The sequence below is a fragment of the Thermobia domestica genome, chromosome 16 (genome assembly GCF_964235325.1).
Source record: "Thermobia domestica chromosome 16, izTheDome1.hap1.1, whole genome shotgun sequence".
Taxonomy (NCBI): Eukaryota; Metazoa; Arthropoda; class Insecta; order Zygentoma; family Lepismatidae; genus Thermobia; species Thermobia domestica.
In genome coordinates this window covers 103312360-103338199 of record NC_137469.1, presented here as the reverse complement: position 1 = coordinate 103338199, position 25840 = coordinate 103312360, and the positions used below count along the sequence as shown (strand labels likewise).

The window sequence follows — 25840 nt, the reverse complement described above, 5'->3', positions numbered from 1 at the left end:
AAATTTAATATATATATCAAAAATAAATTATAAAATTTATTAATTAAATACCCAGTTTTACTATAAACAGGAGAACCATGCTATAAATGGTACAGATTAGAACTATGTTACAATAGGACTATGTTACAGATTAGAACCATGTTAATTTAAATTCTAAATACTCCTTAAGAAGTCATCGCCTACTCCAGATTCAGTATCACTGCTCTACAAGATCAGCTACCACATAATTTTTGTTAGTTCTGTCATGGTGAGTAGTCTATTTGATAATAAAAAAGAAGAGTGCGAATCTAAAACCAACGTACCTCTTAACACAGCTGAATTAGTTACAACTCGCACTGTGGGACTTGCAAGTGACGCTGGAATGTATTTGCGAAGCTGATGACATACAGGTCGCGCTGGATGCCACATTCCATGCCAATCTCTCCAATCTTTATATGGATCAACTTCCTTCAAGCAGTCTGTATCCACAACTGAATAATTTCCAGATTCCAAATTCCACACAAACTTAAAACCTGCCTGATAGTAGCGCCTTTGTAAACTGCTTACCGGACTCCTGTAAATATACAACACAATCAGTTAGCTGTACACTTATATACATATCCTCAACATGTGTCATATGTATAAATACAGGTACGAAGAAACTCAACTCTTTACATACGACAAAAGATTCAATTTAATTATACAACTAAATAATAATTAAAAAAAAAAAAAACTTTCCTCAAATTTCTTTTGACTGTTAATACACGCCTTATACCCTAAAAGGCTTGGCTTTATTGAAACTTTTGACTACACAAGAATTAACCTTATATGATGTTTCATGAGCGGTAAGTACTCTGTATATACGGAAGAAACTGCACCCTCTCACTGTAGTTCTGAACATCTCTTATTTGGGGAACCATTACTAGGTAATAACGTATTTAACTTTCTTGTTTCTCATGGTAAAAAAAAAAAAAAAAAAAAAAAAAAAAAAAAAAGAGTAATGTACTGATAATACATGATAAGGAAAAGAATAGCAATTATAAGTTAAGGTTCTTATTTTGTATAGTACGTATTATGTATAAATAATAGTAAAATAAAATAATGGACATTCCTTGCGTATATTTTCCTTGTTTCGTAGGTCAATTTCGTTACCTGCAAGGATTCCTGGTATCTTTTTCAAGTCCACTTTACCTTGAAGACAAAGAAACCCAGTTATCACCTATATCTTGAGTTGCTCTTCTATACATTCTGTTTACCTCTGGTGGTTGGGGTTCCGGGTTCGATCCCAGCCTCCACCACGTGAACTTTGTGGTGGACAAACACCGTGTGCGTGGGTTTCCTCGGGGTTCTCCTGTTTCCTCCCACTTTCTTCATTTCATTCATTTCTCATCATCACCGTCTCCTTTAGCCTATCCCGCATAAGCTTGGGACGTAAAACTCCAGGATTTCATTTCATTTTTTCTATATATTCTGTATACTTCAACACTGACTTACACTGCAACAATATCCACACTAAATAGTTAATGAATTATTTGCTAAATTCATGCACTAATTCACTCAAAACCATGAATTTTAAATATGGAAGTCTTGTTTTGTAATAAACAGCGTGCAATCTGAGTCCTATTACACAAACTGAATCAGGATTGCTACACCCTGTATTATTATTATCCTCTTGTGCAGATCTTTGGGATAAAGAAAAAGTTGTGAATACGATACTTCTATTTGAATGTAGAAAGGGCTTGAGTTCAATGAACCTATTTTTAATAGTATTTCGTAGGTATCAGCAGTTTTTATTATTATTATTATTATTTAAATAAATGTTAATCCATCTTTAGTTCTTTATCAATCACTATGTTGGAATGTTCGTAGTGGCTAAGAAGATTTGCGAATGAATTGCTTCAACTAAAATATGATTTTGCGTTCACCCAAAACATACGATTGATGACTAGTCAATTCGCTGCTCAATGTCAAAACATGTTTCGCAAATTCTATATTAAAATATTTCTTGTGCGTCTGGAAATTACGATTATGAAATTTTGCAATGCGAACAGTTACTATAAAGGATTAACTCGCAAATTAAAAGATTGACTTGCTACTCATACTTTATCAGAACTAAAACACTGCTGTGAGGGACCTGGGTTTGATTCTCAGCGGAAACTCACGTGGTTCGGATCTCGCGTTAAAGTTGTAGGTCCACGTCTCACATAGCCTCACTGTTGAAAAGGACGCTAAATTAAGATCAAATCTTGATCAAGGTTAACTGGACAAAAGCTGAAATCACTTACTCAAGCTTCTGAACACTATTCAAAGCAACTATCAAAAGGCTAGATGAACACAAACCATTTAAATAATACGCAACTTTGTGCAAAGCATTCGCAAAAATTTCATTCCACAAGAACCGATCAATATAAAATCAAATTTTTAATTTATACTCAACACAAATAATTAATACAGTAATCAACAACTGTCATAAGTAAGGTGAAATAGTGAATTCACAAAATTTAATCACAAATTTCCACAATCGTAATTTGCAGACGCAGAAGTATTACTTATTTATACACTGCCTGAACCTGTATGGTAGGTACCATTCCGGCATTTGCCTGGTGTGAATGAGGAAAAACCTCACTCTTAGGATAACCGGCCTAAGAAATATGTTACAACTTCTCGACCGAGTTTCTCCATCGGGAATCGAACCCGGGGCTGCTCGCACCAAAGGTAAAAGGCACAAGAAGTATTGTAAGATGCTGTTTGGCAACTATGTTTTGACACTGAGAAGCGAGTTGACTAGTTATCAACAAGCGGGATGGTCGCAAAATCATATTTTAGTTGGAGCAAAACATTCACAAATTTTCTTATACACTAGGAACATTTCGCCATAGTGACTGACAAAGAACTAAAAATGGATTGCCCAACGACTAATCATTAAAAATCTGTAATCCCCATTAAATACTAAAACATCTGTTAAACCCTACTAAATACTAAAAAAGTTAATTCCTTGTAAATACCATCAAAAATAGATTGATTAAGCATTTTCCACATTTAAATAGAAGTATCGCATTAGCAATTTTTCTTTATTGCAAACATCGAATACACACGAATAATATTAACATAAGCTTTATCAACTCTGATTCAGTTAGTATGATAGGATAGGACTTTTGTTATATGCTGTTTGTTACAAAACAAGACTTTCATATTTGAAATTCATAGTTTTTGAGTGAATTAGTATATGAATCCAATGCATTCATTAGTGCACTGCATTAGTAGCAAGGAATTAGTGCATTAATTAACTACTTAGTGTAGACATTGTTACAATGTAAGTCAGTACTGAATTATACTCAGAATATATAGAACACCATCACATGGTGTAGGTGACAACTAGATTTCGTCGTCTTCAAGATAAAGTGGATTTAAAGAAGTAGTAGAAATCTTTACGGATGCCAAAACGATTGTATTCAAGGATGTTCAATATTTTATTTTACTTGTAATCAATAGCTATTATGTCTAATATAGCAATGTTCCTTATGTTTGTACTAAAGTGAGGCGGAACAGTTAATTCCTTTAGCGTCTTAGTATTAATCCATAGCTTGTTTCCAGGAACAATTGCCTACCCCACCGTTATCATTAAATAGCACGTCATATGCATATTAAGTAATTATATCCTACTTTATTTTTCCTATTGCCATATTAAGTGGTTCGTAATACTTGTAACAAAAACTATCAATTACATTATTCTGAAAAATAACATTGCATGTCATTATTTACATTTAAAATGTATATTAACTACTGAACAGAACCCCTGTCAGCCCGGAGTTCATATACTTTTTTTTTCAGGAGTTTTAAAGGACTTACAATTTAGCCAGAATAAATCATCACAACATAGCACGTTACGTATCAGAACAACAGACATACAACAAAAATTATCTCAGACGATTAATTGATGATTAAAGCAGACAAGTATCGATATAAGGGAACAACTAATTTTAATATTAGCACTAAAAATACCTGTATAAAATTTTTAAAATCAATTTACGATTGTAAGCTAGAAGAAATAGTGTTGTTAAAATCTTGAGTCAATGACAGATTTTCTCTTCTGCGTTTGCAATTACAAAACAATTATTAAAAAAAAAAAAAAAAAAAAAAAAAAAAAAAAAAAAAAAACTTAAGTCGTCCATCTCGTGCTTTTTCTGATTATGTTTCATTCTACATTTCGTACAATACAAAAACAGTGAGCTTGTTGCCTGCAACCAAGGACGCTCTATCTGATGTATTCTGGCACTTCTAACTTTGGTGTGGATCTCACACATACAAAAATAAATTTACAAAAGATCTAACACACAAAACACACGCTCTAGTTATACATTACCTCTGGCTTTTCGCGAGTCCCTTAGTGTTTACCGCAGCTTGTATAAGCATCACAGCAACTGATATCACATCACCAGAGTTTGGACATACCTATAAATGAAATAAATTTTTTAAAACTAACTGAATCGACTTTCAGCTTGTCATTGCTTTTTTTATGAGAAAAGCATTCTATTAATAAATATACATTTTGAGTAACAATAAAAAACTGCGCACAAGCATTTGATAATATTATACAATTCAAAAACCTATAAAATGATTGACCTTATTTCTTTTTTAAAAAACGACTGACTAATAAGAGGAAAAAAAAAACAGGTTTCTTGGTTGAATCATATGATATTTTCGCAGATTACGAAAAAGAAAAGAAAGTATGACCAACGTCTTCGTCCCACTAGTCTACAGTTCCAGTGAAATCATAAAAGCCAAGCAGTCCTGGGTCTCATCAGTACTTAGATCGGTGATCGCTGGGAAAAAAGAAACGGTGTTGGCAATGTTTTGTGGAGTTCACTCGGCATCATGGGAATAATAATGGAGAACTGTGTGAAACATAGTAGACTATGTTCACGGAAACCAGCGTCAATTGTGCTGACTATGCATTTTTGAATTTCAAATCGCCAAAAAGCAACGTCTATTGTGCTGACCAGCATCCTCCTATTTCAAATCGCCGGAATGTATGCTTAGGTTCATTGAGGCTTCGTACTGGGGAGTTTAATTTTAGTTTAACGCATTCCTGATAAGTTTCATCTCGCTCTCCTTTCCTACCGGAAAACTTATAAAAGCGTCTCCAAAGATGCGATAAACGGCTCAGCTAAAGTTTTCGATACAGATTCTAGCTACGTGTCAATAATGAACACTTTAAAAGTAACAATCTAATATTTTATACAGCACATTTAAAAGTAAATAATCCAAAATAACATTTACTAATATTAATGATGAGTAACTCATGAACTTGATCTTGATTTTAAACAGCAAAATATTTAACACAAAATTAATGTTGTAGCAACAATGAACATGTCGTTTACTAGAGTAAAAAAATGGCGATTAAACCTACGTACATATATATGTAGCAGACCGTTCATCCTGTAAATAAAAAATAAGACAGACTCTTTAAAATGTAATAAAATTGAAATAACTAGAATAAATTGTAGATCTCTTTATGACAATTCACGAAGCAAAATGGTAAAAAAGGAATAATATATGCTTAGCGGATATGATGATAACGATGATTATACATTATGTATTTGTATAACATGCAAGTGAACTGCGATTAATAATGAGAGTACTGCACACAGAATACAGAAAACTGTTAAAGAAATTATGCTATAACTTCTTATAATAAGAAACTACACCAAATAAACCACTATAACTTACGCATGGGAAAATTTAATCTACAAACTCCAAAATTAGCGGGGGAAAATGTCCACAGAATCTTTAAAAGCAAGTCTGATTCTTTTCTCGTCATTACAATTACCAGGGATCACATTTGATTTTATATATATATATATATATATATATATATATATATATATATATATATATATAGCTATATGCATATATCTAATACACTACAAGGATATCTATTCATACAGAAATAAAAGGATTAAAATAAACTCCGATCAATTTCGTCCGGTAGATGTCAACCGCTGAAGGATGTTTGCTGCCATCTAACGGCGAGATGTGTAAATTTGTTCCACGAGTACAATAAGGGACGTGGAGAGCTACCGTTAAAGTCATCATTACCAATGAAGATGTTAACACATTCACTCATTCGACCAAAATAATCAATCAATCTATCTAATGTTAAAAAAAAAAAAAACATTCAAAAATTCGCTTTTTATCATGAGGTATTGTGTAAACTAAGGGACGGTCTTAAGTTACCGTTACCCGTTAAAATGTTAACTGATTCCATTAACGAACTCGGCCGAGGTAACTACTGTAGCTATCTATTACAAAAAAATCAATTCAAAAATTCACTTTCATCCAAAAGTTATCGTGTGGACTAACGAAGGATTAAGTCACCGTCGTCCATTACGATGTTAACGGGTGACTCTATTAACGAACTCGGCTGATATAATTACTGCAGCTATCTATTGGAAAAAAAAAAAAAATCACAAACTCGCTTCCGTTCAAGAGTTATGATGTGGGGTAACGGAGGATGTGTCACCATCGTCCACAGGCGCCGGAACCTAGGGTCTCAGCCCCCCAATATTACCGATGAGGGGGGCTGAGCTTCCTATATTTCAGTTATAAATGTTTTCGTATCCTTATTTCTTCAAAGGATATATCCTTCGTATCCTTCTTAGTTTTAAAAAATATCTACTCAGATGCATTTTCATTTTCAGAACATTTAGTTTTCTTTAGTAAAATTAGTGTCGCCAAACAACTATTTTTCCGTTTCAGAACTTATTGAAAAGAGGAAAGAGAGTATTTTTCTTCTCCCACTCCCAGCTACAATTCTTTACTGGTGACTAGACTGGTGAGCACTGTCGTCCTGGAGCATGAAAACAAACAGAGAGAGAGAATTGCCGTCGTTTTATAACTATATGAGCGGATGTAAAGGACAAGTATAGTAGGCCTTTTTTCTAGGAATTCTGGAAGGCCTCTGAACATTCCCTGCTAGCAGTTGCAACACATGGTAGTTTATATAGGGATTTATGACCCCTGGCTGCAGAAAATCGACCCTGTCGCTCTTATTTTCTTCTGATTTTTTTCTTTCTATATTTTCAAATATTGAGTTTTGGTCATTTTGTGGAGAAAACGCAGTCAGTAACAACGTATAAATCGATGTTTTTTTGTTCCAAAGCCTGTCATATTTCATAAAGTATCTTGAGCAACCAAGCTAAGAGAGTGAGCAAAGCAATGTACATAAGGAGCCCTCGATTCTAATTGAGACATTTTTGCTTGAAGTCCTCCACGTTCGCCAGTCATATTGGAAGCGCCATCATAATACTGGCCTCTTCAATATATTATTTCCAGACTAAAACGTAGAACATCTTGAATTATTTTGAAAAGAGTTTCTGAATGTGTCATTTATTGAGTAAAAGCCTAGAAAAATTTTATCGATTTCAAGATCGTTGGTGTCTATTCTAAAGCAAAAGGAAATCTGTTTTTGAGATATCTGCTGTTTTGTCAATAATCATAACGTAATACTTTGTGGATTTTATAGTGGACACAAGTTGCATCACTACAGCATTACTCATAATTGATAGCATTTCGTTACATATATCGTGTGATATCCATTTTTTTTTTTCTCTCTCTCTCTCGTTCGTTAAAGCCACAACTTAAGGATAGGGCTGTCTTCACTTCTCAATAGGAGCAAATGATTGAAATTGCTTTTGTCGTCAATATGACCCCTTATAGCTAGCCCTTGAACAGCCAAATAACGCAAAGAAGAAAGTAACTTCAGTAGGGCAATTCTACTCACTTCCATCTGAATTCTTTTACCATCAGAGAGCTGGGAAGATACACTTGAAGAGCATGAAGGTTTGAAAACGAGTCTCCTGCTGTTCAGAACATGAAGTTTTGAAAACGAATCTCGATGACAATCAGAGCTTTCATGTTTTCTAATTCTTTTCGATGCTTTCTTCCAATTACAGAAACCAGTTTCAATAAAGGTTAACTCCATTTTTTGTGAAAACCTCAAAAGTTCTTTCTCATATTCGTCTTTGTAAATTTTACAAAATGCAGCGTCTACTTTAGCGTCATAAAACAACCCAGGAAACTTCTCACCCCAATGTACCTGAAAGGTTCTTTTATTTGATATAGGTCTGTCTGTAGATGAAGATGGCATTGAAATTTCCTCTTACATTCCCTCAGTAATAGAAGCACTACTATCTATATTGTCAATCAGTGAAATAGAAAATTCGTTTTGCACTTTTTTTTTTTTTTTTCGTTCTCACTACAAAACGATCATTTTTTCAAATGTGCAGTTAATACTATTTACCCACAAATAATGAATGAATAAATAAATAAATAAAACTAAAACACTTCACTAAAACTCACGTTCCGCTTCTTCCAGAAAACATAAATAAATAAAATTAAAACACTTCACTAAAACTCACGCTCCGCTTCTTCCAGAAACTATACGCCACCACAATAATGTTCTGCTAGGAAATTCTGCAAAGTGAGCTGTAGGCTTGAAATCATATTTACACCATCTTGAATACATAAAGTTTTCTTTTGTAATGCTGTATTTGCGCTATCTATGTGACAAAACAGTTTCATTAGCAATGCGAGATGAAAAGAGAAATCGAACGAGTGCATTTGAACTAGGAAGTCATGCGCTTTGGCACCAGCGTCTGACTTATCTAATAAAGATTGCTCTGACATGAAGTCCATAAGCTCATGGTAGTTAAGGTAACACGACTGAAAAGAGACATGCCGTACTTTCATTCTTGTTGGACAAAACGGTCGTAAATTAATCGACTTATTTTCACTTTGCAGTTGATGAAAGAAAGCCAGTCTCTTAGAGGAATGTTTTACAAAAACAATTATTTCCCTAACCAGGTTGAGGACATTTCGACTGGTCGATATATATAAACAAACCTGTCGTAAAGTATCTAATGCGAAAAGAGAATAATATTTATACTTACATCTACGATTTCAACATCATAGTCATGACAGAACCAATATTTCTTGCCGGCTTCCGCGCACATCTTTTGAGCCATTTCGTGACAGAACTGTTCAACGTCAAAGCTCATCTGATGAATAAGTACACATGGAGCCATCTGAAATTTAATAATAACAGATGCCGTATAATATATATGTATGTAGTATATGTAGTATTTTATGAAGTTAATACGACACATGAAAATACACACATTGGCTTGTTCTATATTTGATGCTATGATTAAGTTCCTATCAATATTTACACCTGATGCCATACAAAACAACTAGTACAGTCTTACTGGAACCAAAATTTTCAGAATTAAATAATAATACAAGAAGAAGAAAAGGTTACGCCAGAAGAATGATGAAACTATACCTTAGACTGATATTCAAAACTTCCTTTCTATGTGAATTTACACGGAATATCTATTCATGAAGAAAAGTTATCGTGAAAGAAGTTATGTTATTAATCAATTCAAATTAGAACTTTAGAAAGCAATCCTGCAATAGTTATTTCTCAACTTACCAACTTTTCAGCTTTGGAGTTGGAAATCATTTGTAACTGAGCATATCCTGCTCCATGAACTTCCAAAGGCAGAGCGCTATGGTAGCCAGTACTAGTACTAAGATCGTCATCTGAGGGAAAATAAAATCATAATTAATAATTATTTGTTAGATTAATCATTACGTATACGAATAAAATAAAACAGACAATAAACCCACTGACACACTCACCACCAATCCTCTGAAGCCATTGGGCGTAGGAATTCGAAAGTTTGTATATACGTTATGTTCTTATATCATAAGATTTTAGGTAGGACAAAGTTTTGACAAATTTTACTTAAAAGTGAGGGCACGAAGATTAAAAGAATTTCCATTTTCACCACGTTTCCTTTGAAATCCTGTGCATACAGCCAGAAAATTTGGATATTAACATTTTTTGATATACGGAATATAAATATTTCATGAGGGCTAAAAAATTTTAGTAATAACTGCCGGGAAACGAGGAGAATTTTCCAATTTCGGGTCCTCAACTAATATGAAACTCATCTACAAGAGTCTATGGGAAAATGAATTTCGGGAGGATGAAAACAGACTAAGATTTGCCTTACGATTTGTAAGAGTTAGAGCGTATCCACCATTTCCCCATACGAGAAAACTATCTGACTCGGTCCTGACGTTGTGAATAGTTTCTATACATATCAACAAACACTATTCTTCCCGTGCGAAAATCAGGCACATTTACTTATATATATACTAGCTGAATTACTCTAAATATCAACATGAAGTCCCGCTGACGTCACGGCATTTTCTCCGTTCTCTTTCTTTTCTACCTACTTCTTCCCTATCCTATTTGATGAAGCATTTTAACGAAAAGGTTTAAAGTGTGCGTTCTTAAGTGTGTGTGATTATATTTTCAATATTCTCTGATATGCACTTCATTTTCTAACACCGCTTCAGGATTCCTTTGTTCCATATTATATACAATGAATCGGGAGATTATGAATATATCATAACGAATATTTACTTATCGACGCTACAGGATACAATAGTGAATAAGGTAAGAGGTTCTATTCATTTATACCATAAGAAAGTTAAAAATTACTCTTATATTGATGAAAATTACACTACATGAAAATAAAATCCTTACAATTTTACATCAATAACTTGATTTCTATTTTGTTTCACGCTCTATACGAGTCAGTCTTCCGGATAGGTCACACATCACTTTGCGCAGTATGAGCACAGGAATCTGAGCGTCTTCCTGGATCCGATCTTCAACTTCAGTTGGGGTTGTTGACAGACATGTTCTTTCAAACACCTCCCAAGGAAATAGTTACATGTGTACGGATGGCCAACACATATCTTGTTTTTTGAGATAACATGATTTGGAAAAATGTGTACGTACACTTTTTACAATGTCAACTCTTTCCTTCAATACCAAGGATAGACGGTATCGGATCATTACGTCGAATATTACAATGTTCCGAAATGCACGCTGATTGAACACTTAAAACGTTTTTGAAATACTCTTCTACAGTAAGCACGCACTGTTGCAGGATTCTATTACAGTGAAATGGTAAAAAACAGTCTGCAAGGTGGCGGTGGTGTCACGTAACATCTGACGTAACAATTAACTGTATCTAATGTTGCCAAATCGTTGTATATGTTCCACCACATTGTCTGTCAACAATTACCTCAAGATGATCTTGTCAGCACTCTCCAACTGGGAATACCGCTTCAACCTTACCAATTCAGTAGTAAGGATATATATATATATATATAAATGTATGCGTAGGTTCCAGCATATGCAAGGGGCACTTCGTTACCTTGCTTGATTATGCATGGTATATTTTAATATATTATATATATATATATATATATATATATATATATATATATATATATATATATATATATGTAAAATTAAGATGTGTATATTAATTAGTAAGTCAGGCCTGACGCATGACGCATTTATCTGACACTATTTATTTAATATAAGTATAGCGTAATATATATAATTTTACTATGTTCATAATATGTAAATGTATGTAAATATTAATTAGAGAATTATCCCAATCATTTATACTAATTTTTTTAAAGATTAAGTTTCAGTTAGTTAGATCGAATATTACTCTCGCGCCCACTTGATTATAGACTTGGTAGAGAGCTAGTTTTTTGAAAATTTCTCTTTGTTGCTTGCTTTTCCAATAATTTTCCATTGCTGTAGAAGTTTCCAGAACCGTTGCTAAGTTAAATTTTTTCTTCATTTTTTCTGTTCCCGGCAAAACATATAAAAAGGCGGATTTTTTTTTATGGCTTTGGCTGTTTCAGCTAGGGAGGCCTGTAGGGTAGAGGTCTCTATACTGGTGGCTGTTCAGTCCGAAGGAAATTAGCAAGTAAGCTTTTTTTCCGGGAGTTGCCTTTTAGAGTAGTTACTGGATGTCCAGTGGATATGTTAGTCCTTGGCTTGCAGTCCCGCTAGAGAAGGAGGTCTCTGGCCATAACTTAGGTGAATTCCCGAGATATGAGTAAGAATTAAAGAATTAAGTAGGGTTTTTGAGCTCTACGTTAGTGTAATGGCTTAAATGGGCTCTAGTTTAATGGTTAGAAAGAGTGAAAAGTAATTTGCTCTTGGGGTGATCCTAGGGAGAGAGTGAACCCAGAACACTTAGGTTTTTGAAATCTCCAGGTGCTGAAGGCTTTCCCCATGGAATCAGAATTCAGGTTGCGATTTTGGTTCGATCTCCTTACAGTCAGGCGATAGTGAAGCCTGGCTGGTGTTTCTATTTTCACACTGCGACTTTCGTGTACGAAAGTATTAGTGTGCGGTTTACCTTTCTAACCTAGAGTCTTAAATAATAGACGTAATATAATAGCTGGGCCATAAGTGACGGCTGCTACTCTTAATTTCCTAAGTTTTCCTATCCTTTAAGATTTTAGTTAGTTTCCTATCAGGATTTCTCTGCGTGTTGAAAGTGCAAACCAGGTGTAGGCCAGACTGTTACTGTAATGAAGTTTAACAGTCTTTGAAAGCAAGGAATATGGACCTAGAATAGAGAGAGTACTAGTTTCCATTTTACCGCAGTTCCCAAAGAAATCTTAGAGAAGTTTTATTGTTTAAGTTTAGATATTGAAATTAGAGTCTGTGCTCCTTGAACTCTCTCGTTGAGTTCTTTGGATAGCCGAGCAAGATATTAAAGTTCTTTTACAAGGGCAAAGTTACGTCCTTTGAATCTAAAAATTACTAGTCACTCACCTTATCCAAATTAGAGGAATTTTAGTTATAATAAACTATTTATCCACTATAAATTCCTCGAATTTTCATTTTAACTGAATCGTATTTAGAACCTGTTACCTAGACGACAGCGAGCGGACGATTTATTTTCTTGAGGAATTTATTTCTTTTGTTGTAAGGTAAAAATGGCAGACTCATTTCTTTGAGTGGTGATAAAGAATCTCGATTAGATTTATAATTTCATATAAGTATAAAGAGATCCCAAACGGAGAAATAAAAACCAAAAGTAAATAGTATTTTTTTATTTTTTTTTTTTATATCTTACACAACTTTGGAACGCCTTCAGTCATTTTAACCAAACTTGTTACACAATCTGGAAAAAAAATATTGTGGGGATAGGACATATCTAGCATTCTTTGGATGACAGGTGGGAACGGCTCGAATGTAAAAATAATAGAAAACGACCTTTATTAATAATGAATCCACACTTTTCGGGATAGCTGAGATAAACAATCACACACCTGATGCCGTTTAAGTCCAAGTTAAGCCTCCATTAGAATAAGAGGTGAAAAAATGAAGAAAAAAAAACAATTAGATTAGTGTCGAATCCGTAGAATTTGGGGTCGGAAAAACGGCTGATACGTTTGAAAGGCTTTCGGAACATAATTAATACCAATCTCAAACTGGATTTTTATAATGTCACTTTGATTAAATGGAATATTCTAGGGTGAGAAGGTGTTTCAAAATTTATGCCAAAAGTAGTGTATCATGAATTTTTATCATTACACTTTCATTGAAATGCGTACAACTAAGAAAGATGGAGATTCAGATATTTTCCAGAAACCTATTCTCCCCATGCGAAGAAAGGTATATTAGCTAATTAATTAATCTCTCTAAATAAAATGTAATAAATCTCTAAATAATATGTAAGGTATATACAAGGTGTGTGAGAAAAGTAATGAGACTGGCAACACTGCGGGCGATCTGGCAACGTTGTGTCTACCGGCCTGTGCTAGACCGGTTTGTTTATCCCTTCTACTTCTTCAGTCCGAGTTACAATTCTGTACAGCTAACACAGTTATTTTTGACAGCGCTATCAGTGAAGTTGTGTTTTTGTTGTGTGTTACAGAAATGAAGCATTGGAATTTAGAGCAACGTTGTGCAATAAAGTTTTGTGTTAAACTTGATGAATCCGCGAGTGTGACTTTTGAAAAGTTGAAACAGGCCTATGGGGAACATTGCTTATCAAGAGCAAAAGTTTTCCGCTAGCACAAACCATTTTTGGAAGGCCGAGAACACGTTGAAAATGAACCTCGCTCAGGAAGACCTTCAACTTCAAAAACTGACGAAAACGTTGAACGTGTGAGGGCTCTTGTGAGACCAGACCGTCCTTTAACAATAAGGATGATGAATGAACAGTTAAATTTAAACACTTTCACCGCACATCAAAGTTTGACAGATGACTTGAACAGCGAAAGATTTGTGCCAAAATGGTACCGAAAAACCTCACAGCTGAAGGGAAGAACAATCGAAAAAATGTGTGCGTTGATCTTCTTGAGAGGATTGCCAATGACCAAGAATTCTTCAATTGTGTGATCACAGGTGATGAATCCTGGATATTTGAGTACGATCCTGAAACAAAGCGGCAAAGCGAAGAATGACACACTCCGTCATCTCCTCGACCGAAGAAATGTGGAATGAGCAAATCAAAGATCAAGACGATGCTGATTTGTTTTTTCGATAGTAAGGGTATAGTGCACAAAGAATTTGCTCCACCAGGACAAACTGTCAACCAAGTGTTTTATAAAAGTGTCCTTGAAAGGCTCAGGAAAAGAGTGATTCGTGTGAGACCAGACATTGCAGACAAGTGATGCTTCATCATGATAATGCCCCGTGTCACACGGCCATTTCCATCAGTGAATTTTTGACCCCAAAACGCATTACTGTTGTTTCTCAACCCCCCTATTCACCTGATTTGAGTCCTTGTGACTTTTTCCTTTTCCCAAAATTGAAACATGTCCTAAAAGGACGTCATCTTGGAACTCTGGGGAACATTCAAAAGACTGACCGACCAGTTAAAAGCCATACCAGTTGAAGACTTCCAGCGCTACTACCAAGAGTGTGAATAACGACTCCGCCGGTGTATAGCTGCCCAAGGGAACTACTTTAAAGGAGATAACATTGTCGTTTGAAAAACATAAAAACTTTAGTTAGTACAAAATCAGTCTCATTAGTTTTCTAACCTCGTATGTATGTAAGCATGTTCCAGCATAACTCTGGAACGCTTGCAGTAATTTCAACCACACTTAGTATGCATATTATTTACAATCTGGAAAAGAATATGTAGGAGTAAGAACCCCCTAGCACATTTAGGGGGAGGAGGAGGAAACTTACACGAATGACCAATAGTTTTTGAGAGCGCTGAGGTGAATTATGACACACTCGATGCCATTTAAGTACAAGTTCAGCTTACAGTGGGTGTAAAAACCCCTAATGCTCCTAGGGGTGTGTGAAAAGGGAAGAACGTGCAAAAATAATAATAATAAAAAATGATCAAATATTAGGTCGAATCACTAGTTTTCGGAGTCGCTGAGATGAATAGTGACACTTCGGTGCATTTAAATCAAATTCGACCGCATTAGCACCAGGGGTAACATATAAAAATAATCGAAAAAGACCGATATTAGTGTCGTATCCCTAGTTTTTTGGGATCGCTGAGATGAATAGTCACACATCCGATACTGTTAAAATCCAAATTCACGCTCTATCGGCATGGAAGTGAGAAAGGAGGGGAAAATAAGATGACCGAGATTAGTATCGAGTCTTTTATTTTCCAGTCGCTTGAAAAATTTCACATTTCCACTCAAGAAATGCCAGAAATTTACATGTAATCGATATTCGATATCAGTTTGCCTCTCCAACACCCCATTACACATTCTACTACTCTGCTAGTAGCGATTCTTCTAATTGAAGTTATATCCTTAAATAAATTCACTTCTACATTGGTGCAAATTCACTTCTACATTCGATTTGCACCAATATTAACGTTCTGCAACGCTCTTTATTATTATTATTATTATTATTATTATTATACATATTTTTGGGCATTACCTGCATCTATGATCTTAAGCCCGTCTCGTATAAGGAATGACGTCCCTCGACGAACACACTAGCCGGGGAAGGGAGAAGGAAGCAGCCTGGGACCTGTATGTTAGGTATCATTCCGGCATTTGCTTCGTGTGAATGGGGAAAACCCAGAAAAGCCTCACTCAGGATGACTGGCCTATAAAAGCTATTACACTTTTTCGACCGAGTGTCCCCAACGGAAATTGAATCCGGTATCGCTCGCACCAAAGAAGAGAGCGTTAGCGACTACGCTACGCGGGCTACTACAACGCTCAAAATATACAACCCATTACAACAGTACATTTGACACCTTCCACGGGAAAAATATTCAAAATTCTTCCCTCAAACTCTTATATACTCCTCAGGAAAAAAAAAAAAAAAAAAAAAAAAAAAATGGGAACACACTTTACAATCCTGTTCGCGAACTTCCCCGTCATCTCAACCGTCTGTAATGCCCTGTCTCATTACACTTACTACATTGCAGTCGTTTTCTTCACTTACGGATAACTAACGTAAAATAAAATAAATTTACCAATAAATAAAATTGTAACATGATGGTACCTATCCAGATATTACAGTCAAATGATCACAATTCGCTGATTAAACGCGGAATAATCTTAAAACATTAGGTTTACGTTTCTTTCAATAAATAGAGTACTTAACTGTATAGATACTCTCTTAAAAATTTGCAGAATACTGTATACTTTTTTGTAGAAAACTAAATAAGACTATGGAAAAGTTATCCTTTCTTTCCTTAGGAACCAATCAGATAATTATGACGCAAGTGCACAAAGAAAATTCTGAATTACGCTGAAAACTTCAGGAAGTCATCCATTACTACAAATGCAATGAAAAATGTTCTAATATACATGATCGGAAATTGTTCCAGTCAGAGTTTGAGGTTTCGGAATACGCTCTTATGCCCTGGAAAGAAGTTGGCTAAAGTCGATATTTAAAGATATTATCCCAATACTGGTCTTGTGAGATTGAGGAGAACACTACAAAGAACTGTCAAAATGGTGATTACAGGAGTAAATCCAGAACACTCAGACGACTGCGAAACAAAAATTCTAACTATATTTTCGGTTAAAGCCACTTTCAAAAATCCAGAAAAGTATTCATTTGATTCGAATTTTAAAAAAAAGTTAATAGTTGTTAATTTTAACAAAAATGTACAAGACTTAATCTTTGGTAAAGTACAACTTTTTAAGTTTTTTGGCCAAGAACATAGCTTTCAATTGCTCTAGTTGCTAAACTTTTCTCTTTTTTTATTATCATTTACTCTCAATTGATTTAGAAATCATTTTCCGAAGTTTGATAGAATTAATAATTATTTTCATGTTAATACTACTCTTTATATTGTACGCACTCCGTTCGCCCTCGCGCGAGTGTTGTGTTATTGTTATGAGAGTTTGATCTTAATTGCTTCATTTTTCTTTATCCGGTTGCAGAGACAACATGGTCGATTCACTGACAGTGTGCATTCATGAATAAAGAACAGAAACCAGTGACCTGATTTTGGTTCCGATCTTGTTGAAACTTTATGAAAACCAAGTTTTCGCGGATGACTTCGTCTGTAGAATCATAAGTGATTTGCAAAGCGAATATCATAGAACGCGCTGTCCTCGTATTGTGCTGTACGCCTGTAATGAATTGAGATCCTGCCATATGAGGCGCGTACAAAAAGTATGTGCCGGTTTGATGTAAGTCCAAAACGCTTGACAGTATTTTCGTGAACCTGCAGACGATCGAACTTGAGACTTTAAGGTATAACTGTGCCAAATTGCAAATTTCTAATCGATTTTATTTTTTTTTTATTATTTTTTTTTTTCAGCTGTGTTGTTAAAGAGAAGTCTTTTTGGATACTGGTGATACGGATTTTACTGTGGAGGAGCTTGTCATAAAGATTTTGTCTGCACGAAGTAAGAAGACTGGATATTCATCAGTAGCTGAAGGAGTGTGGAGACAGTGCATTTGCAAATAATACTCTTTCGAAGTGAGAACGTAAATTCATGAGTGGGAGGGGAGGGGGGACATCAATGGATGGTTTGCCGAGGATTGGACGCCCAAGTTGTGTGACCACCTCTGAAAATATTGTCCTATTGAGAATCTGGTAATGGAGGACAGATGGCGAACTGTGAATGACATCTGCAAACTACAGGATTCTCGCACGGCGCCATGCAACACATACTAACCACCTGACGATGAGAAAGGTCACTTCACGTTAGGTCCTGGTGAAGAAGATACCCCGTAATACAACTGCCAGTGACTTGCTGACAAGAAACAGTGCTGCTAATGGATAACTGTTCAACTCCGTGATAAATCTGTATTAAACTTTTGTTGCCATGTTCAATCCCGAAACAAAATGGCACTCAAAACAGTGGAAATATACCTCCTCACATTACCCAAAAAAATTTGCATTGTTCCCTCCAACTAAAAAGTTCTCTACGCCATATTCTGGGATGGGGGTGAGAGTATCTAGCTGATCCCGTGTCAAAAGGAACCACGATCTCTAGGCAAGTACTGTGTACAAATTTTGGAGAAGAGATTGCCTCCTGCATTGCAAGAGAAGCAATTACAGCTCGCAAGTTCAGGATTTCTCTTTGCACCGCTTCACAGAGCTGGCATTGTCTTCGACTTCAAGCAGCACAAACACATTGACTCTCTCCCATACCTACCCTGCTCCCAGTGACTTCTATTTCCCAAGCTGATGATTCCTGTCGGGGCAGACATTTTTAACCCAAAAGTTCCCTCGGAAGTACCGTATACCAATTTCTCACACACACATTCAAAATTGATTTCGCAGATGCTTTTAAAAGCTAGATACACAAAGTGCGACAACGTGTGAAAATGGACAGAGATTATGCTGAAAAGGACAGAAAGATCGCACCCAAATATTGAACACAATCGGAGTTACGTGTTGCCGGTACGAACTTTTCGTACGAACCTCGTACCTTCAAACCACAAAATTCGAATCAATGGTCTTAGTTCTTTCTTGGTGCACAATGTCAGCGAAGAGCCACGTTCTCCCTCCATCAGAAGAAAAAAATAGAGCAATTAATACCAAACTCTCCTAATATTACCACAACAATATAACCTTGTAATAATGCAATAATAGAATGCGGCAATGTGCACAATATTAAGAGAGTCATGGCGAAAGTAAAGATAATTTTTAACTTGTATCGTACAATTTAAGACTAGAGTAAGTCACATTTTCTTTATGAAACTTGACATCATTCAGGCTCTGTTTACGGAATTATTTTAAAAAACAAAGTTGGCTAACTTCATTCTTCTGTTACCTAAAAAATGCACTTATATACAGTATTATTAATATGAATGCTGAGCTTACCTTCAATATCTGTGATCACAGATATCAATTCATCATCAACTTCAATATACCGTCTTTTAAATTGCACCATACACCTTGTCGAGATCTAAAGCAAAAAGAAAACATCTCATAATCCATGCAGTAATTTGTAAAAGATGATTGTTTCACACTATGTGGTCAAGTTTATATTGCGAAGACTAAAACTGATACATTTTAAAACATATGTCTATACTGTATGATATCTAGAACATATAATTTGGGCAATTTACTATTCGAAACTTGTCCTGATGAGGATAATGCCAAACGTAGCCGGAACGTCCACTGAAAACTACAATTTTCTGGAATTAAATCGCTGCTTTATATACACATATACTACAAACAAAATCCTTCTGAAGTACTCATATGTTGCATGATTCACCTAAAACTTGTACTGCAAACAGGTCGGAAATGGAATATACGATCGATGAGTTGTTTTCACAGATGTCGAGTGTGTAGAAGGCTAATACTTGTAACTCATTAAAAAAAATAGTCGAATATATATATATATATATATATATATATATATATATTAATTGAGAAAAGCGGAAAGGTTACTACTCATCGCAAAAAATATGTAGCAGAATATTCTTCTACATGCAACAGGTAGCGCTTTCGGAAAATGCTACTTCCTTCATCAGCCTGTGGTAGACTTCAAAAAGGATTTTAAAAAATTGAATCCTTTTTTATCCTTTTTGAAGTCTACCACAGGCTGATGAAGGAAGTAGTATCTTCCGAAAGCGCTACCTGTTGAATAAAGAATATTCTGTTACATATTTTTTGCGGTGAGTAATAGCTTTTCCGCTTTTTCTCATTGAATATAATCACCGCTCGCAATATTGTGATATTATTTTTTTTCAGTTTAACGTCCCACAATTATGCCCTTTAGGCTAGAGAAGATGGATGATTAAGGCAAGTGAATGATAAAGGAAGAATTGGTGAAATTAGAATGTGGGAAGAAAAGGAAGAACCTCGAGAAAACCCACAGACACGATTGAAATGTCAAGTAAAGGTAAGCACAAGCGATGACAATATCAGTAGTATTTATTGTGCGCGTCTGGTTCAAATACATCCAAATATTGTCGAAAGAACCTAAAGATGAGTATTAATTGCCCTTTCAACAGTGTGAGATAGGCACCATGCTCCAAATGTTGCCCATACTATGGTTTGGAGTCGAATGTGTGTGCTTCGTAGTACGTGAAGACATCCTCATCACTAGTTGTGAGAGTTCAGTTCAAGGATGTGCTGCATTTGCTGGAGATGATGATTGATAATGCTGAAAAATCTGATATGCTGTTAGTATATGGCGAATCTAGGAAGAATGTTCGTTGTCGCGTACAGTGTACGCCGAGAGATAACTACAACAGACGTAAACGAAGCCGACAATTATTCGTGAAAATATTTAACAAACAACGGGAAATTGGAAATATAACGCCTCGTCGTATTACTTGAAATAAACCACAGATTACCATAGCGAATAAAATAGTATTCTAGCTGCTGCTATCGTAGATCCCCACATTAGCACACGTTCCATCTCAAGGGATTCTGGCTTGAATCAGACAATGTCGTATGTAACCGTCAAGTTCCACGCTATCATGTCTCACTCCACCTACCTAGGTATATAAAAGCGATTATCATGTTCGTCAATAATTTTGTGAATGGTCATTAGGTCAGAATTCACTTGATCTGTCTTCCATCTTGTTTTCTGACTGAATAGCATTTATTAACTATGGACAGGTAAACGTCCGAAACATGCGTTATTGGTCTGTCGACAATCCCTATTGAATGTGTCAAGTGGAAAGACAGAGTCCATGGTGTGCAGCTGTGTAGCGTGGAATAGTAGGCCAACATATGGGACCGTTTTTCGTTAAAGACGTACTAGATTCCCGAAAGTATAATAGGTCAATACATTATAGACTTTTTCGTTAAAGACGTACTAGGCCTTTCACTGCTTACGAGAAAAAAAACCCTCCCTATCTTGGACTTGTCGAGAGTAGTCGCCAAAGGTGTTCTGTGCGATTTTTTGGTTTCTATTGTTTTGGAACAGAATTTTCTTTCCGTCGACAAAAGTCGACTTACGCAGTGAAAGGGGTAGATTCCGAAAGTATGTAGACTATAAAGGAACAAGCGCTTCCACCGCGACGACTGTCCAGCCCACAGTGCACAAGCACATACAGTCTGTCTTATCGAAATTATTACACATCGTTGGATTAGAACAAGACTGTCAATTGACTAATCCATTCCCCCAATTTCACCCTTTAGAGTTTATCTATGGGGAATGATAAAACACATACCAATGACTCCGGACGATATATATGAAACGTTGTATTACTGCAGCCTATTCTACCATTTCGACTGAAATGCTACATGTACAAGAATGCTACACTGAAAGCATGTCGTGCAGCTAATAAGACAATTTTGAACATAACTTGTGAATGTGTGTGTGTTGCTAACGTTAGAATATAGTTTGGTCCATGGTGCTTATCTCATATTTGTACTGTCAAATGGAGCATTAGCCCGTATAACCCGACTCCTTATGTCCACGTCATTAACACGCGGCGGAATGTGATTGTCGACCAGGCAGTGCAATATGCCGCTTCAGTTCGTCCGTCACTTACACCGCAGTCGCAGGATGGTTCCGAGTGACAATCCGCTTTAATGCTCGGCGGGATCTGTCATTGAGGATTTTCTTCCGAGGACTGTCTCTTTTCGCCGATGTAGTTTTGCCGTGAACATTTTAGGCTGCCATCACCCTGGACATTGTCCCTCGCGACAACATCCAACACACTACTTTCATCATGCTCGTACCATACAACCGAATGCAAACAATCTGCCTTTTTGGAAATCAGAGAGGTCGCCCATTGTGCACTATTACTGTTTGCTCAGTTCACTGCCCATTGTCGTTCTACTGTTCCTCACGGAGTACTGAATTTTCCCTGACACATCACCATTAAGAGTCCGACGCTGCGGTCCGTTGCCAACCCACTCATCTGCTGTGTTTCTAACTCCGTGTTTTTTCATTAATTGATATGTATATACATATTTCGCACTCCTCTTACGACGCTACAGCCTACCAAAAATTTTATGACGTGGCAACGTCATAGATAAATGTTATGCCATAAAATTACTGTACGAATCCACCAAGTAGTTACACCAATTGTTTCCAAATGGCAGTTAAAGCCGGTAGATGTTGATATTAATCAACGTTTGAAAAAACCAGGCAGTTTTTTTTAAAAAATACAATACGTGCGCTTTTTTCAGGTTTAATAGTTTTTTCGGGTTCTCCTTCTTCTTCTGTCTTCTTTCGATTCTCTTAAGTTTCTTTGGCGCAAAAATGTTAAAATCTGATGTATATATGAAGATAACATTATCGTAGTTTACAACTATTTTCTGTTCGCTGATAGGTGAACTTCTCCCAAGAGTTTATCTTTTTCACTCTAGTGGTTGATTTCGTGCTACTCTGGTGTTCAGCATTTGTTTGTTTACTTATTGAAGTTTACCGTCCCTTTGTCAGCATCAAGGCTATACGAGACATGGACCTAAAAATTAAAGTTAAATCCGAGCCACCGTAACACATTCAAATTTCAATGTGTTTCCACCGGGAATCGAAGCCGGAATGACGCACAAAAGGCGCGCGCTAGACACTAGACTAGCAGGGAGAACTGTTCAGTGTTTTTAATATGGCTTGTAGAAAGGACAAAGAAGTTTATTCCGCACCGTGTCACTGTGCGTCCAACTCAATACACTTAATTTTGCCATGGCTTAAGACCAAATTTTGTTCAGAAAAGCTAAAAGCAAAAAGCTGTTTTCGTTTCACACTATTTCGTGAACCCTGTCTATGCTGGCCACCACTAGTCCCATTGAAAAGTCCAAACTTAGAAAATAAATGTAGCAATAACTATTATAGGTGCCTTCCATTTCAATTCAGGCAGAGCATGTACCATCACCATCTCAGATATTGTTGAAACTTTTTTTATAGCAACTAGACATGTTTTTAAGAGACCCATATTTTTTTGTTTTGTCGAAAAAAATTTTCCCGCCAAGTAATGGGCCATCAAAGACGGGGAGTACAATTTATGAATTGTAGAAGACATAGAAAATGGTCAACTTCGGAGCCTCACCATTCGGCTATGGAGACAGGTAGAGCTATAATTCTTGTTGTGGTATGTACATAGGGATATAAATAAACTATATTTTATTATAGATTGGTTTGCGCATGCGTATCTTTTTGTACATAAATTAACAAATGAACGTAAATTTATCTGAAAAGTCGAAGTTTGCGAATTTTTTTCGAGCACTTCCGGTTCGAATTTTAAAATTCTGTTTTCACGGTTGGTAAGACCTGGTTACCCGCTTTCCGAAAAAAATTTTGTATCTCTTCTGTGTGCAACCGTTTTGTCGCAAAAAATTCGAGAAATTGTAAAATTTTCAAAAATCGCCATTTTTGGGCGCCATTTTCTCGAAAACACCATCTTTTAAAATTCTGAAATTTTGTCAGATGGTTCAACTTTACATGAATAATAAACACACCAAATACCATTCTCGACCAATGCTTCATGAATTAACTGCAGCCTTTTAAAGTTAGCGAAGTTTCGTTAACTTTAATGTCACAGTTAGCAACACTGGGAACGATAAAAGTGCAATGATTTGATTATGTTTGTGGTTGACATTCATTAAATGAAGAATAAAAGGTTTTCTTGACTGTTTTTTTTTTCTTTTTTGATCAAAAAAGGCTCTCTGAAATAGTAAAATGGGCCTCCCCCTACTCCTCCGTTTTCTTAAACCGAAATAATCTGAGGTGGAAATTACGATTACGAAAAACACAAATTTTAAGTTTACTTGAAATGGCCATCCAATAAATTCTGATGATCTACAAAAAGCCTGAACTATTACCTCAATGATGATTTGTAATGCTCCAGACAAAGTCACAATTAAGTGCGATGTCATTACAGTGATTGAAAAAGGACAAAAAGTTTTAAAAAATCGAAACGTTTTCTTACGCGTTCTAAAGAAATTTACTGACTTTTTAAACAGAACAATCCCAACACAAGAATGGGTCACTCGGAATTTTACAGTATTCGACTAAAGTGGGTCAGTCCGCAACCTGCGAGGGAAGTGTGTGTGTGTGTGTGTGTGTGTGTGTGTATTGTGCAAATTTTAAGTTAGCTGCTACTGCGTTGCTACAAATCAAAGGTGCTGCCTGTATTGAAGCTGTCATGAGTGACTTATTTCCTTTAGTAGTATGATCCGTAGAAAATGACAACTGTCTTCTTCAAGAATGTGGTGAATGTCCTGGAGTGGAAGGAGTAAGTGTGGAATCTTTAATTATTGATCCTGATGAAAATGAAAGTGTTACGTATGCCATATGGGAAAACAATAATCTCGTTAAAAAAACTGACAGTTTCTGTTTTTGTATCGTACATTGCTTATTTAACAGTAAGAATTGTAATTCATGACTACATCAAGAATTAATTGCTACCGAAAAGCACCGTATAAAATTTCAAGATACAAATTCTATTTTACTTCATGTGGACTTCACTGAAAACTGGACTGTTATTCTGCAAAGTGACATTCAGAGTTATCACCGGAATATGAAACACCTGACAGTTTTGTTGTAATAAACGGCGATAAAACACACGATTCGGCTCATATACTCATAACCATAGACAAGGTTCTAAAAATACTCGAAGAAAAGCGAAAATATACTTTATAGAAAAAGGTTTGAATACGAGAAAATAAGTGTCTACAATTTCCCAAACCGTGTCAGTGATTTCTGATGGCGCTGCATCCCACTTTAAAAATCGATTTAAGATGTTCGAGATGCAGACAGGTCCAATAAAGCAGTGAAACCGGCCATGCAAGGGTCTCTGCGACGGTATTGAGGGGGGGGGGAGGTGTAAAGAATGTGGCAACGTGGCATAACCTTAGGCAAATACAGATACACAGTATTAAAACCGCAGAAGACAAAAAATGAAATGAAATCTTTTAAGTTTTACGTCTCACGATTATGCCGGTTAGGCTAAAGGAGACTGTGATTATGAGAAATGAATGAAATGCAGTAAGTGGGAGGAAACGGGATAACCCCAAGAAAACCCACGAGCACGATGTTTGTCCACCACAAAGCCCACACGGCACGATCTGGGATCGAACCAGGGATCCCAAGCACCGGAGATGAACGCTCTATCACTGAGCCACCGCGCCCCCACTAAAACCGCAGAAGAATTCGTGAGTATAGTGCAAGTACAAACTCCGGGTATTACTCTCGTTTTGTTGCCTGGAACTGAATTCGACGACTTCCGGAAGAAAAAAGGGAAAGTATGCGACCGGTAACTGGTATTCAACGAAGTCATCTTTGGCTTTCAGAAATGGCGAAGTTTTTATGGCAGTAATGGGTCACCATGAACTAACTTCATGCTTTCCCCAAAATCGAACTTCTGCAATTCAAAGTATAGATTTAAGAAATCTGCAAAAAGGAACTTTTGTTACATACATATATGTATGATAACCAGTGGTGCGTAGCAGAAATATTATGAATAAATCATGAATTACGTGAAGTTGAAGTGCTGTGATGCTTCCACATGGACGTTCAGCATTTGTGACTATAGACAATGTGCTACGCAGAGGCGGATCCAGGACGGACTTCTGGAAGGAGGGGGGGGGTATAC

At 36.1% G+C, this 25840-nt stretch overlaps 1 protein-coding gene across 1 annotated transcript in view; it reads right to left on the bottom strand.

Annotated features, from left to right (window-relative positions):
* The window catches only part of LOC145673288 (uncharacterized), an 85174-nt gene that overhangs the window by 15788 nt on the left and 43546 nt on the right, over positions 1–25840 (bottom strand). The window contains exons 6-10 of the mRNA XM_081742859.1: positions 19161–19245; positions 9473–9582; positions 8931–9065; positions 4343–4431; positions 303–553 (exon numbers count right to left, since the gene is read on the bottom strand). Of these exons, the coding sequence (XP_081598985.1) occupies positions 303–553; positions 4343–4431; positions 8931–9065; positions 9473–9582; positions 19161–19245 (670 nt within the window). The remainder of the gene's footprint in view (positions 1–302; positions 554–4342; positions 4432–8930; positions 9066–9472; positions 9583–19160; positions 19246–25840) is intronic.